Below are 15097 nucleotides of genomic sequence, written 5' to 3' on the forward strand. Positions count from 1 at the left end.
AATCTTCAACTTCAGTTGATCCACCTCCACCCTTACCGCTACCCCAGTAATCACTCCTTTCAATGGTGCCCTATTCCTGAGAGCAGAAACACAAAAAAGTCGACTTCGTGTTACTTTAACTCCTTTTTCACCCAACCTGAAACCACATATGGGTCAGCCAAAAGGCAGGAGTCCACTTTCTCCAAAAATGTCACGCCTGCTGGACCAGATTCATCTTTTTCATGACCATCGGTGCGAGGCTCGAGCCCTGAGGTCTTCACCACACCTCACACCTCAGGTAATTCATCCTCACTCTCTTCCAATTCACCCCCAGAACTACTGGAGTATAGCTCATTCTGTTTGTACTCGACGCCACTCTTCCTCGACGCACCATCTCCCTCGTTGTCACTAGCTTCATCTGGTTCAAACTCGTAACCTACTTTCTTCCTTCTCCTCATTGACCCCAAGTCTGGAAATATACTTCCATTAGAATCCTTATCACTTTCACTGTCGGATTCGATGTTTCAATCCTTTTCCACTACTACATTTCATTTGAGTCCACTATTAATTTTCGTTTGACTGCTACCACGCTTCCCACCACATGGAACCCTGGCTTCACCCCATCTTCCGAAAGAATGACGTAATGTCTTGTACCCGTAATCCTTCCTGTGTTTGTCACGTCTGCTCCTCCCCTAAGACACTGAGTGTGTTTCAAAGTGATGATATCTCTCTGCTCATTTCCTCAATCTTCTGTTCATCATCTGACTCTTCTGCTCCTCGTTCTCTCTCAGAGAAGCTATCCTTGCCCCCTCGTCCTTTCTCAGAGAAGCTATCCTGGCCTCCTCATCCTCTCGTAGCAACTGCTTCTGCTTCTCAAGATCCTCCTGTTTCTGTGTGCTGGGCCTGGCTCTGGAGACGGAATCATGCCTCAGAAATTCATGCAGGGTCAAAGACATTGCTCAAAACTGTTGCATTCTCTGACTGACGAAATCGTCCCACCTACTCAACAGCCAGTGGAATCCCGTGGCGCGTTATTCAAATACCTTAGAAATGCTATTACTTCAATTTCTCAAACATATGACTATTTCACACCATTTTAAAGACAAGACTCTCGTTAATCTAACCACAGTGTCCGATTTCAAAAAGGCTTTACAACGAAAGCAAAACATTAGATTATGTCAGCAGAGTACCCAGCCAGAAATAATCAGACACCCATTTTTCAAGCTAGCATATAATGTCACATAAACCCAACCACAGCTAAATGCAGCACTAACCTTTGATGATCTTCATCAGATGACAATCCTAGGACATTATGTAATACAATACATGCATGTTTTGTTCAATCAAGTTCATATTTATATCAAAAACCAGCTTTTTACATTAGCATGTGACGTTCAGAACTAGCATACCCCCCGCAAACTTCCGGTGAATTTACTAAATTACTCACGATAAACGTTCACAAAAAACATAACAATTATTTTAAGAATTATAGATACAGAACTCCTTTATGCAATCGCTATGTCCGATTTTAAAATAGCTTTTCGGTGAAAGCACATTTTGCAATATTCTGAGTAGATAGCCCAGCCATCACGGGCTAGCTATTTAGACACCCACCAAGTTTAGCCCTCACCAAAGTCAGATTTACTATAAGAAAAATTGGATTACCTTTGCTGTTCTTCGTCAGAATGCACTCCCAGGACTTCTACTTCAATAACAAATGTTGGTTTGGTTCAAAATAATCCATAGTTATGTTCAAATATCCTCTGTTTTGTTCGTGCGTTCAAGACACTATCCGAAGGGTGATGAAGGGTGACGCGCCCGACACGTTTCGTGACAAAAAAAATCGAAATATTCCATTACCGTACTTCGAAGCATGTCAACCGCTGTTTAAAATCAATTTTTATGCGATTTTTCTCATAAAAAAGCGATAATATTCCGACCGGGAAACCTTGTTTACGTTCAAAGACAGAGAAAATAAAAACATGGTGTCGCCTCGTGCACACGCCTCAGTCTCATTGTCCTCTGATCGACCACTATCCAAATGCGCTAATGTGTCTCAGCCAGGGGCTGCAAAGACATCATTCAGCTTTTTGCCGCCTTCTGAGAGCCTATGGGAGCCGTAGGAAGTGTCACGTTACAGCAGAGGTCCTCAGTTTTCAATAAAGAGAGTGTAGAAGCCCAAGAAATGGTCAGACAGGCCACTTCCTGTAAGGAATCTTCTCAGGTTTTTGCCTAGCATATGAGTTCTGTTATACTCACAGACACCATTCAAACAGTTTTAGAAACTTTAGGGTGTTTTCTATCCAAAGCCAATAATTATATGCATATTCTAGTTTCTGGGCAGTAGTAATAACCAGATTAAATCGGGTACGTTTTTTATCCGGCCGTGCAAATACTGCCCCCTATCCCCAACAGGTTAATGTGCTCTGTTGTTTGATGAAATGATAGTTTAATGCTATTTAAGTCCTGTAAGGGCTTCAGGGCAGTTTGGAGCTCTTCCTATTGGAGGGAGAACATTTCTGATACCGGATAGTCACTGGATTAACAGGAATTAGTCAAATAGAACAGGGCTTGTTTTAACTCTTGTTCTCTTTGATACAATAATTTATTTTACATGTCTATAGATTTTAATGGAATAACAAAGGTTTATATAATACAAATAAATAAATAAATTGAGTACCTTGTGAACCTGTAGATCAGGGGTGTTTAACTCATTCCATGGAGGGCTTGTTGTCTGCTGGTTTTAGTTTTTTCCTAACAATTAAGAACCTAGGCAACCAGGTGAGGGGAGTTCCTTACTAATTGGTGACCTTAATTCATCAATCAAGGACAAGGTTGAGCAAAAATCCACAGACACTCAGCCCTCCGTGGAATACGTTTGGCAGATGTGCCCCCACAAGGTCCAGAGCCTGCTAGTTTTCTTTTCAACCTGATAATTAATTAAACCCACCTTGTGTGCCAGGCCTAAATCATTCTCTGATTAGAAGGGAACCATGAAAACAAGCAGTGGACATGGCTTTGAGGTCCAGAGTTGAGTTTGACGACTGTAGAGCTTAATCTATGGAACAGTAGTCAAGGTTTTTCGGTTGTTTGGAGGTCTGACACATCAAAAAGATGGGGTGTTTATCCTCCAGACAGAAGAGTTGGAGTTTCTCCCTGTGCAGACTGCAAAACACCCCAGACTCTGAGAGATGATCTGGAAGTCACCTTGTCCTAGAAAGATTTACAAGGTAATCATGAAACAGAGACCTTATTTTAGGTGTTTCTAAAAACCTCTATGGGAAAAATTATTGTTGGGAAAATTATTGGAACCATAGGTCTTATTGGTATTATGACTCATACTGTGGTACTCTATGAAGTGTTTGTTGTCATTCAATGAGAGAGGACTAGTTTTCATGCACATTTTTTCAATTGGGAAATACTGCACCAAACATCTTAATTAGGTGTCAAATTGTGTAACTAAGACATCCTCTGCAAAACTGTCAAAATTAATTACAGATTTCTTGTTTTATCTAGATCAGGTATTCCCAAACTAGGGGGGTATGCGCAATGCCGTCGGGGGTACGCCAAATAAACATGTAATTCACAATGCCTTTTTTTTCTCTTCACGTTTTCAAACAGCTCATTTATATTTTCCAACGGGGCTATACATTTGGGTGAGGTTGTTTTCCCGCCTGAGTGGCCTCGTTTTACTGGCAAAAATCAAATTAAACCATCTAGCGAAATAACAACACAATGTCAAATACAGGTAGCCTAGTCAAATAATTACCATTCAGCACATTAACCGTTACTCTCTCGCGGGAATTCCACTAACGGTCCGTATGTAGCCAAAGTAGCGTTTTCTGCATTATGCAATGATATGGGCAGCGACCATGTAACGCTTTTACAACTGGTTATCAAGGGGCAAAGTATTGACACGTTTTTTTTTTAAGACACTGATGCCCTTTGCAACCACGTACCTATGTGAGAGTGGATTCTCAGCCCTCACTAGCATGAAAACTAAATACAGGCACAGACTGTGTGTGGAAAATGATTTAAGACTGAGACTCTCCAATACAACCCAATACTGAAGTTCTGTGCATCCTTTCAAGCACACCCTTCTCATTAACCTGTGGTGAGTTATTCACAATTTTTGATGAACAAATAAGGTTTCACATGTAAGATGGCTAAATAAAGAGCAAAATTATTGATTATTATTATTTGTGCCCTGGTCCTATAAGAGCTCTTTGTCACTTCCCATAAGTGCCCCCGCACATTGGCTAACCGGGCTATCTGCATTGTGTCCCACCACCTGCCAACCCCTCTTACGCTACTGCTACTCTCTGTTCATCATATATGCATAGTCACTTTAACCATATCTACATGTACATACTACCTCAATCAGCCTGACTAACCGGTGTCTGTATATAGCCTCGCTACTGTATTTAGCCTCGCTACTGTTATTTTTCACTGTCTTTTTACTGTTGTTTTTATTTCTTTACTTACCTGTTGTTCACCTAATACCTTTTTGCAATGTGGTTAGTAAGTAAGCATTGCAACTGTTGTATTCGGCGCACGTGACAAATAAACTTTGATTTGTGACAAACTCACACAAATTCTTATGTTTAATAAATGTTTTGTATAGTGTGGGGCAGGATAACAATGATGGCAAAAAACATTGAGAGTGTGCTGACCCTGGTGCTAGAGGGGGTACGCAGCTGGAGGTTGGATGTTTGAAGGGGTACAGCTGGAGGTTGGATGTTTGAAGGGGTACAGCTGGAGGTTGGATGTTTGAAGGGGTACGGGACTATAAAAGGTTTTGGAACCACTGATCTTGATGAATTCGGACTATTTTTGAGGAAATGTGTTCTGGATATGTGGTTGCTACGGTGTCTCAAGAGGGAGAAACAGTGATATTGCCATTTTTTTCCCTAGTTTTTCAAGCAATGGTCTTTTAAGGGAGTATGTGAAGCACAAACATTCGCCTCCCCTAGCTGGGTTCTGCAAACCGAACCTAATATGCAGCACCTTTTAGGAGCTGTCAAATCCACAAGCAGCTCCTGTCATTAGGCATGTACCTAAATTGGACATTGGCAGTACGGAGTCGCATTATTAAGAGAAATCCCATGCAGCCTTGTTTACAAATTCGAACACTGGAATGTGAGATGTAATCTACACCTTGATTAGGCTGATAGAAATCCAAATTATTTTGTTTAATGATTGTCAATTTGAGCGTCCGGTTCGGTTTGCCCCTAGCATAACTCGACTAGGCTAAGAGCATACTCCCTAAAGACTTTCGCTTGAAAAAAATGAAAATAAGCAGCAATATTACTGTTTGTCCCTCTTAAGCCACAATAGCTACATAGCTTCAAAATAGTCAGAATTAACGGGACACACTCTTTTCACGCCACTTCGTTACGAAGTGATATTCGTAGCAGACTAGGAGAGCATTTTTGCAAACCCTAACCATTTTCCTACCCTTAACCTGTCTCCTAACCTGCCAAGTTAATTATCCTGCTGTGTACGTTCCCCTAACTTGTTACAAAAAAGTCCCTTCCGTATCGAAGTGCCGTGAAAAGTGTTTCTCCTGATTTAATCTATCATTCATTTTTACGTTTTTGCCAAAGAAGTCTTAGTCGCGCAATTTTACATTTAACTAGGATTGATGTAGAATTTCTCAAGTGAAAAAATGTGCATGAATACTAGTCGTCTTTTCATGTTCCCACTCTTCTTAGAGTAGTACTGTTGACCAATGACCAACGAACGGACGTAGACTTCCGCTACCGAACTATGACTTGCCTCAAGCAAAAATGTTGTGCGCACGAAGAGCCGGAAAAACCCTGCTGAACACCAAAACAGTTATAATCACAAAATGTTGTCATAATATAGGCGCAAACTGTTTTGACTGGGAAGCATACGGTAAATTTGATTTTTAATCTGAATCCAGGCTAAAGAGTAAATAGTTTGGCTCAGTCATACCAGCTCCATATCTGAACAAGACCAGAGTGGAATAGATATAAACCTGTTCACTGTTCCTTGTACAGTACATTTTTACTAAACCAGTAAATGGTACTGTAATAATATTTAGAATGTTATGACAAATAGTTAGGCGATAGCTGCTAACTAACTCATATAAATAGCTTACAAGTTCAAAGGGAGAACCACTGTACTCCGAAAATGTTGGACCCAAATAGATGTTTGTTAATATGGAGGACATGATCTGAATAATGTTGCCTACTTAACTACAGATGAAGTCAGGAGAAAAGCTGTTGTTTCATATCTGACCTACTTTACTTACTAACAAACCTGTAAAATGATGACTCAGCATTCTCCCTCTCTCACCCCCTCCCTCCCTCAAACATTTTCTCTCTGACAAACACATATACCCAACATTGTGCCATCATTGACAAGGTCCCCACCAGATGAATACACAGTAGCCCTGGATGTAAATACTGTCTTTATTGAACTGTACAGAGCTGAAAGCAAGACTGAGATGACTGACAGAAGCCTGGTGGCTAGATGTGGCATGACAACAAACATTACATGGCTAAACCCACCAACAGACATATTTATTGGTGACGGCTGACGGCCTTGTCTTGGTGCTTTTAATCTCCGTCTTCTCTGTGTGGGTTATGGTGTCCTTAGTGCGGAATCTTCCGAGATGATATACAAACATTTCACAACATTTTTATAAAGCAATACAGAAAAAAAGAACATAGAAAAATTAACCATGACAACAAGCTACAAATATGGCAGTCATGACATCATCACACTGTATCCGGGTAACACCGGTATGAAGTAAACATTCGGAACGACTGATAGACGTGATAAATAAATATGAATATAAAAAATATGTACATGTCGAAAGAAAGAAAGAAAATGACTGGCGCTGACATGGGTCTGGTTCTACCACTATGGTGTTGTGTAACCGTGTTGTGTCGCCAAGAGGAAGTATGTGGCTGACTCCTGAAGGCACAGTGGGTTAAACCATTAAACACTGTACGACCAAGCCTCGAACTACCACAAAGCCTTGTTCTATGGAACGTAGGCTACACCCCCCTATGCCACCGACCCTGTCTACACACAAACACAACACTTTCAACATAAGGTAAGATGTCTAGCCTTCTCTCATTGGGTCTCACGAGACAAACTCTCAGTATTACAAGTTTCATGAGCGATCGAATTGATCAATCTTGGAAAACAAACATGAGAACATAAGACTGAAGTGTTTGGCAACGGAATACACACTGAAAGTTCCAGAGTTCAAAGTTCACTCACAGGAAGGAAAGAAAGCCATCTGCCGTGCAGAGCGTTTATCTATGGTTCCTCCATGTTTTCCCCATCATGCTTTGAGACATTCCTCTCCAGTCATCGATGAGAAGGAATTCTCGTGGATACAATCTAATGTCATAATTAAATTAAAGTAAACGTCTCTCTCATACATGTGCTATGCTTAGAAATATTACATATACTATTTGAAATGTCTTGTAAATGTAGAGTACCAATGTCGCTGAATAAATAAACATATTCAAATATAAATAAAATATATTTATAAATAAAACCTATTTACAGCATGACTTTTGGCATCCATGTTTCTGTAATAACACATGGACGGAGTGGTTTGTGGAGTGTATATGGAAAATGAACATGTAAGCGTGACCAACAGAAAAGTTCAATTTAAAAACAGATGATTTCACATAATCTGTCAGATCTCAGTTTAAAGCGGCAATCAGCAGTAGAAATCAAAACAAAGTGTCCCCTGCCTGTTTCCGTAAAAAGCTGAGGGATGGGGCTGGAGAAACTCTCAAATTCATAGACAGAGCTATGGATGCAAGGACTGACCATCCATGATGTCAACATTATAGTTATAATCATGTTTTGAGGCTATATAGTGTTTGTTTACATTTACTTTGCTTTCAGACATTGGAGTAAAACAAGCTTATATTTCAGGTTCTGATTGGGTACGACAGTTGAACTAAGCTCATGAGACATTTATAAGTTACGTTCTTCAAGAATCAATGGGTACATATAATGAATTTATAAGTCCAAAAATGGATGTAGCAACTCCTGATTGCCCCTTTAAAAAACAAACAAACAATCCTGTGCTAGTGTATGATCCAGTGGTTATTATTATTATTAATATACAGAGGTCAAATACATAGGTCAAATAACTTGAGCTGTGGTAATTGAGTTTGATTTAGTTTGGTACAATGGAGACAACAGAATAGTCCCAAAAGTGCAAACTCCAAGCTGAATCAACTACATTTTAATGTACTTGAAATATGTATTTGATCCAGATCTGTTATTATATATCTATTATGTATTCAAAGGACTCCTGACAACTCCCAAATACAATACAAAGAAGGACTCATCAGTTACTATGTACAGATTTAGTCTCTCAACGCAACATTCCAATAGACTCTCTTCTTTCTTCTGCTTTTATGAAAACAAAACTGATTTCTGTACCCCATTCTTTACCCACTTCCACCCCCTCCTCCATTCAGTAGGGACACTATTGGATGACATCTCTCCATCTCTCCTGTGATTGGTCAATAGATGAACCTCCCACTCTCCATTTCTCATGTGATTGTTGGTTAGATACACAGCCACCCCTTCTCTCTCTCTCTGTCTTTCTATTGGCAGTTAGATGAACCACTCTTTCTTTGATTCGTCGATGGTCTCTGGGTTGGGGTCTGTGCCGATGATGGTGGTGTCAGCTGATTCGCCACTGGCTGGCTCCGCCGCTTTCGACTCATTGGTGTGGTAGGAGCCCTTGTGACGGAACATGTAGCGAATCAGGAACGCCAGCGTGCACAGGATGGTGAAGATCACCACGGCAATGATACCTGGGGGCGGAGGTATAGAAGTACTTTTAGAAGTACATGTCATTTTATAAGAAAGAATATTGATATGGCCAGTTGAGGTTAGAGAACCAATTTATAGAAGCAAATTTGTAATACATTTGTTGACATCATGTATGGGAGACACATTTGGAGACACTTATCTGCAGCGGAGGCGACTGAATGCCAAGAGATCAAGATCACATCTGGACCTGGCAGAGGGTCATGTCTCTGTGGTACACCTCTTTAAAGATAAGAGATATGTGAATATGCTGAACATACCTCCTATAATGGCTGAGTTCCTGTTGACTCCATCTGGGATCACTCTCTCTTCATTAAATGGGAACTCTGCACCTGGAGACACACAGAGACAGGAAATACAGATCACATCAGCCGTACACACACACATACACACGCACGGACATGCACACACGTGCACGTGCATACACATGCACACACCACTGTCTTCCATTCAACTTTAATGAATCCCACCAGGCCAAGCTGTCCAGTCTCCCACTAATTGGCTTTTATCCCTCCTGATGGAGAAATCTGTCAGGTAGACGAGTGGAGAGAGAGCGAGCGAGAGAGGGAGAAGAGAGAGAGAGAGAGAAAGAGAGGTGACAGGGATTGGAGAAAGGCAAGAGAGAGTGGGTGGATGAGAAAGTCTGAGGGGCGACAGAAATCTGGAGAGAGGAGACGACCGAGAGAAAGAGCGCGAGAGAGAGAGAGAAGAAGAGGAGTAAGAAGAGACTGTGAGACTGATTAATCTGCTCTGTCAGTTTTGCTTCTGGCTCCTGGATCAATAGATGTGATCGACCAGAAACAGAGACAGAGACAGACAAGTAGAGACAACCATTCCACTGGGTCACAAGGAAGACTGCAGCACCCACAATATGAGAATGTGTGTGTGGTGTTGTGTACCTGCTTTTCCTGCAGAAATGTTTGTGTGTGTGTGTGGGTATCGTACCTGAGTCCAGGCGCCAAGGATCGGTGGCAGCAGACATTGGTGGGATGGTGAGAGGCGAGGCTCCACAGTTAGATTCTACCAGCTTACCCTGGTAGGACACTGGCACAGACTGTCTGTCTGTTGGTCTGTCTGGATGTCTGTCTATTGGTCTGTCTGCTACAAGGTTTCTTAGGGCTGTTTTCAGGGGTGTGACTCCGTTGAACTGGACGCGTGACAGACAGCCTATGAACCCTGGAGTGTTATAACGCTCTATAAGTGCTGGGTCTATCACTCCGGTCTCTGAGGAGAGAAAGAGAGAGAGAGAGAAACAGAGCGAGAGGGAGACAGTGGTTTGAATTTTAACAAGATTGTATTATACGATACAAAACTGTAAGGCAGCACCCAGTATTAATAGTCCAAAGCAGAAGGCTGAGAAAATGAGAAGGAGAGGAAGGAAATGTACATAATCAGCACAAACCAACTGCAGCAGAGTGTACAGTAAGCCACTGGCCACAGCACTTTCTTCCTACCAGCTATCAGACACCTGCATCAGCACATTTACAGGGAAATCATCAAGACATCACCACCATGGGATACAACACACACACACACACACACACACACACACACACACACACACACACACACACACACACACACACACACACACACACACACACACACACACAGAATGTGTGAGCAGGTTTTTAAATCAGTTGCAATGACTAATCTTCCCTGCTGTTAGAGACAGGAAAGAAGGGGAGGAAGAGAGAGAGACAGACAGACAGACAGACAGACAGACAGACAGAAAAGTTGGTTTGTAGTACCTTTTTTGGAAAGTAGTACCTATTCAGTATGTTAATTGGGACAGAAGAGCCCATACACTAGAGTCACAGAAGGAGACATAAGACTTAAGAGCTAGTGTAGCCTGAACCTTTAAATGCACCTTCTTCAAGGAAAGAAGAAGACACGTTATATCCAAAAAACAGAGCAACAAGGGACACAAGCCAAAGGAGTAGTCCAAGGATCCACCCAACTCAGAGGAAAAGAGCAACAAGAAAGGACACACAGCCATCATCAGGCAACAAGATCAAGGAATCCATTCAGGACCAGAGAACACATGGCCATCTCTTCTCCTTTGTTCTCCTCCATGTGGACTAGCCAAGGATCAAAGACTTTAGTATAACACTCTCAATATTCACACACACCGAGGTCTCTCTTCTCATCTTTCATTCTATTTCATTCTACATGATCACTCTCATTATGTTTGTAAATATTTTGGTTAGCGTTACGTTTTGATTGTATAAATAACTTGTGTTTGTCTTGTTATTCTGGTAAAAAAGCTCCAATTGATTCTCAAAGAATTAAGAATTATTACTAAAGAAGAAGTGTACACTACCTTACATGGGCTTATACTCTGTATATGTACTGTAGGGCCCTTTGGTTACACAACCTGAACAGGAAAAACACAGGACCCAAGTTAGAGTCTGTAGAATAGGGCCAGGAGGTTTTATGGTCAGTCAGGGAAAACTGATAACATTACAATAACACACAAACTCTCTTCACCCTTTTCTACTATCTTTCTCCACCTCCCTGCTTCTTTCACATTCTCTTTCTCTCTCCCATCTCTGTCTCTCTCCTTTCATCTTTAATCCCCCCCTTCTCTTCCTTGCTTTCTCTCGCTTTATATTTCTATTATTTTGTTGTGCATCCGCTGGTGGAGAGCTTTGAGTGTTTTGAAAAGTATTCAAAAGATCAAATGTATTGTCATTACTTTCTCTCTCTCTCTCTCTGTCTCTCGTTCCACTCCTCCTCCTCAGGCTTCAAAGAATGGAGGAGGTTCAAACGCAACGTTAACACAGAGGGGGGGGAATGCAGCAGAAAAACAGACTAACAACCTCAATCACACAGAATATTGAGTGTGTGTCTGTGCGTGTGTTCGTGTGACTGGATCTCCTCCAGACACAAGATACCAGATTTCTCTCTGCGGTGATTATGTTTGACAGATTCAGGCTAGGTATCAGTGTGTTGTTTAGTGTGTGTGTGTTTAGTGTGTGTGTGTGTAACTGGACCTCCTACAGACACAAGATATACAGATTCAGGCTAGGTATCAGAGTGTGTTGTCTGTGTTTAGTGTGTGTGTGTGTGTGTGTGTAACTGGACCTCCTACAGACACAAGATATACAGATTCAGGCTAGGTATCAGTGTGTTGTTTAGTGTGTGTGTGTTTAGTGTGTGTGTGTTTAGTGTGTGTGTGTGTAACTGGACCTCCTACAGACACAAGATATACAGATTCAGGCTAGGTATCAGTGTGTTGTCTGTGTTTAGTGTGTGTGTGTGTGTAACTGGACCTCCTACAGACACAAGATATACAGATTCAGGCTAGGTATCAGAGTTTGTGTGTGTGTGTTCAGATCTAAGGCACTGTCCAGAGCTGACAGATTAATTAGCCTTTGGTCATCCGTTCCAATCCCACAATGCAGTGCATGGGTGGAGAAACGCTTTTGATATCAGGTCACTGCTGATGGCCCTGTCAAAGGAGCTACACACACACACACACACACACACACACACACACACACACACACACACACACACACACACACACACACACACACACACACACACACACACACACACACACACACACACACACACACACACCTTGTTTAGGAGAGATAACATGCTGCTTGAGAGGAAGTTTATGGAGATACTGGCTATCCAGAGAGTGTGTATGTGTGTGTGTGTGTTTTCGCTTGTGCCTGTGTTGCTTCACTGCCTCAGAATAAGCACTGTGCATGCACTGATAACATTCTCATGAATATACAATGAATATGAGTATGATTCCCCTCTTTTCATGATCTGCTTGGATTACTAAACATGTGTTCTCCCTCTCTCTTCTCTCTCAGCAATATTACTGAGCATATGCACATCTCTCAGAGAGTGGACTTGAATACTAATAAGATACTGATATAACACTTAAAGGCTCAGGCTGGTCCACTAATAGGCTGGTCCACTAATAGGCTGGTCCCAGGTATTAAGCTTTGCCATACAGGCTGGTCTTGGCATAATCAACAAGACGGATGGACGGATGGACGGACAGACGGATGGTCAGACAGACAGACAGACGGATGGTCAGATGGACAGACAGACGGACAGGCAGACAGACAGAAGGTCAAACGGACAGACAGACGGTCAGACCGACGGTCAGACAGACAGACAGACGGACGGTCAGACGGACAGACAGACGGACAGGCAGACAGACAGAAGGTCAAACGGACAGACAGACGGTCAGACCGACGGTCAGACAGACAGACAGACGGACGGTCAGACGGACAGACAGACGGTCAGTCAGACGGCCAGACGGCCAGACAGACGGATGGTCGGTCGGATGGACGGACGGACAGACAGACAGACAGGAGTTGGCTGAGGCCCCAAAAGATGGAACCATGCTAATCATACTCTTACAATGTGACACAAACATGATTGTGCCTGTGGACCAGCCTGTTCCTAATAGCCCCTCTAGGCTTAGCTCTCCAGCTCCCCTTGACCTGTAACTCCTGTTACGGCTGAATGTAGATGACTGTTCTATTTTAGTAATGACACCAGCACAATGCATCAGATCTACATCATACCCACCAGTGGAGGCTGCTGAGGGGAGGACGGCTCATAATACTGGCTGGAACGGAGCCAATGGAATGGCATCAAACACATGGCAACCATGTGATACCATTCCAGCTATTCTGCTCCAGCCATTACCACGAGCTTGTTCTCCCCAATTAAGGTGCCACCAACCTCCTGTGATACACACCAGTTGGTTGGTCCCTTTGGTCCAATGAGAATTGATTAAAATGTATTGGGAGGGACTGCGAATACAAGAGCTGACCGGAGCTGTTATTGGGTGAGAAAAGTGGGATGATGGGGGAAAAGGGGGATAAGAGGGAGGGGTTGAGGATGAGGAGAAGAACAGGTAGAGGGAGGACAAAGGTGGAGAGAAAGGGATGTGAGTGGTTGATAGAAAGGGGGGAGAGGGGGAGAGGGGCAGTGAGAGGGGAGAAGGGGGGATGAGAGAAGCACTTAAATGGAGGGACGACCAGAGGAGAGAAAGGGTGAAAGGATCAAACAGGGTTACCATGGCAACAAATGGAAGCTTATGGCAGAACGAGAGAGTAAGAGAGAGCGAGAGAAAAAGAGAAAGAGTGAGATGAGAGGGATAGAGAGAGAAAGAGAGAGAGAGAGAGAGAGAGACTAAAAGGAGGATGGGTAATAATGAGAAACAAAATGACCCTAGCTGTGTTCGAATACCCATACTAACATAGTGTATACTATATACTTAATGAGTATATACTACATAATATTTTCTATTAGTTCATTTTAGTATACTGTAAACAAACAGTATGTTTTCAGTTGAGTGTACTAGCTCTCAGCCTGTCTACCGGAACTTGATGCTGTTGCTATGTAACCTCTTGCTAGCTAGTTAGCATAACAAATGACTAGTTAGACATTTTACGACTTCGGGTGTGTTCTTAAATTCAATCTGGAGTGCCAGAGTACCCTCGTACATTCAGAACATTGTCAGATTGTCCGTTTGTAAATTCAGAGTGTTTCGCTCTCAGAGCACACACTGGACGCTCGGGCCAGGGAGTAGGGTTGATTTGAGCATTCTGATCTTACAACGGCAGTCAAGCACCCAAGCTAACGTTGGCTAGCTTGCTAGCTACCTACTTCCAGACACAAATGAGACCACTCTGACCATTTTACACGCCTTAGCAGAGCTGGTTAGGCAGTTTTCATGTTATCCAGAGCGTTGGTGACTGTAACTGTGCTGCTGGCAACAATTTAATTACGCTTTTTTGCCAATATTTACTGACACCGGCCATATTCAACGGGTGTTAAGCGCTCGTAAATTAATTATTCTGCGCTCTGGTACACAGACCAGAGTGCTCTGAAATCGGAGTAGATAGCCAGAGCGAATTTATGAAAGCACCCGAATGTCCATTGAGAACGCACAACGACTATACCATTAGCTAAGCTAAGAATGACGGGCATAATCAAGTCAATAAATGCTGGGTAGTTACTGTAGTTAGATATCATATAGTTAATATACTGGCAAGTTTGATTTATAAGTAGCCAACTAACGTTAGGTAGCTAGCTAACAACATACTGCTGCAATGATATGCTATGTGCTTGGTAAGGAAAGCATAGCTGTCACGTCCTGACCAGTATAAGGGTTATTTGTTATTGTAGTTTGGTCAGGACGTGGCAGAGGGTATTTGTTTTATGTGGTTCGGGGTGGTGTTTTTGTAGAAGGGTATTTGATTTATGTATTCCGGGGTTTTGGGGCACTGTTCTA

The 15097-nt window shown here is 42.4% G+C and overlaps 1 protein-coding gene across 3 annotated transcripts in view; it reads right to left on the minus strand.

The window, feature by feature from the left end:
• Window positions 1–6402: 6402 nt before the first annotated feature.
• cntnap2a (contactin associated protein 2a) overlaps window positions 6403–15097 on the minus strand; it is a 243316-nt gene continuing 234621 nt past the window's right edge. For all 3 annotated transcript variants that reach the window (XM_045702060.1, XM_045702059.1, XM_045702061.1), the window contains 3 exons: window positions 9766–10044; window positions 9081–9152; window positions 6403–8804 (listed from right to left, as the gene is read on the minus strand). In XM_045702060.1, coding sequence (XP_045558016.1) covers window positions 8602–8804; window positions 9081–9152; window positions 9766–10044 — 554 coding nt within the window. In that variant the 3' untranslated portion in view covers window positions 6403–8601. The remainder of the gene's footprint in view (window positions 8805–9080; window positions 9153–9765; window positions 10045–15097) is intronic.

The sequence above is a fragment of the Salmo salar genome, chromosome ssa19, assembly GCF_905237065.1.
Source record: "Salmo salar chromosome ssa19, Ssal_v3.1, whole genome shotgun sequence".
Taxonomy (NCBI): Eukaryota; Metazoa; Chordata; class Actinopteri; order Salmoniformes; family Salmonidae; genus Salmo; species Salmo salar.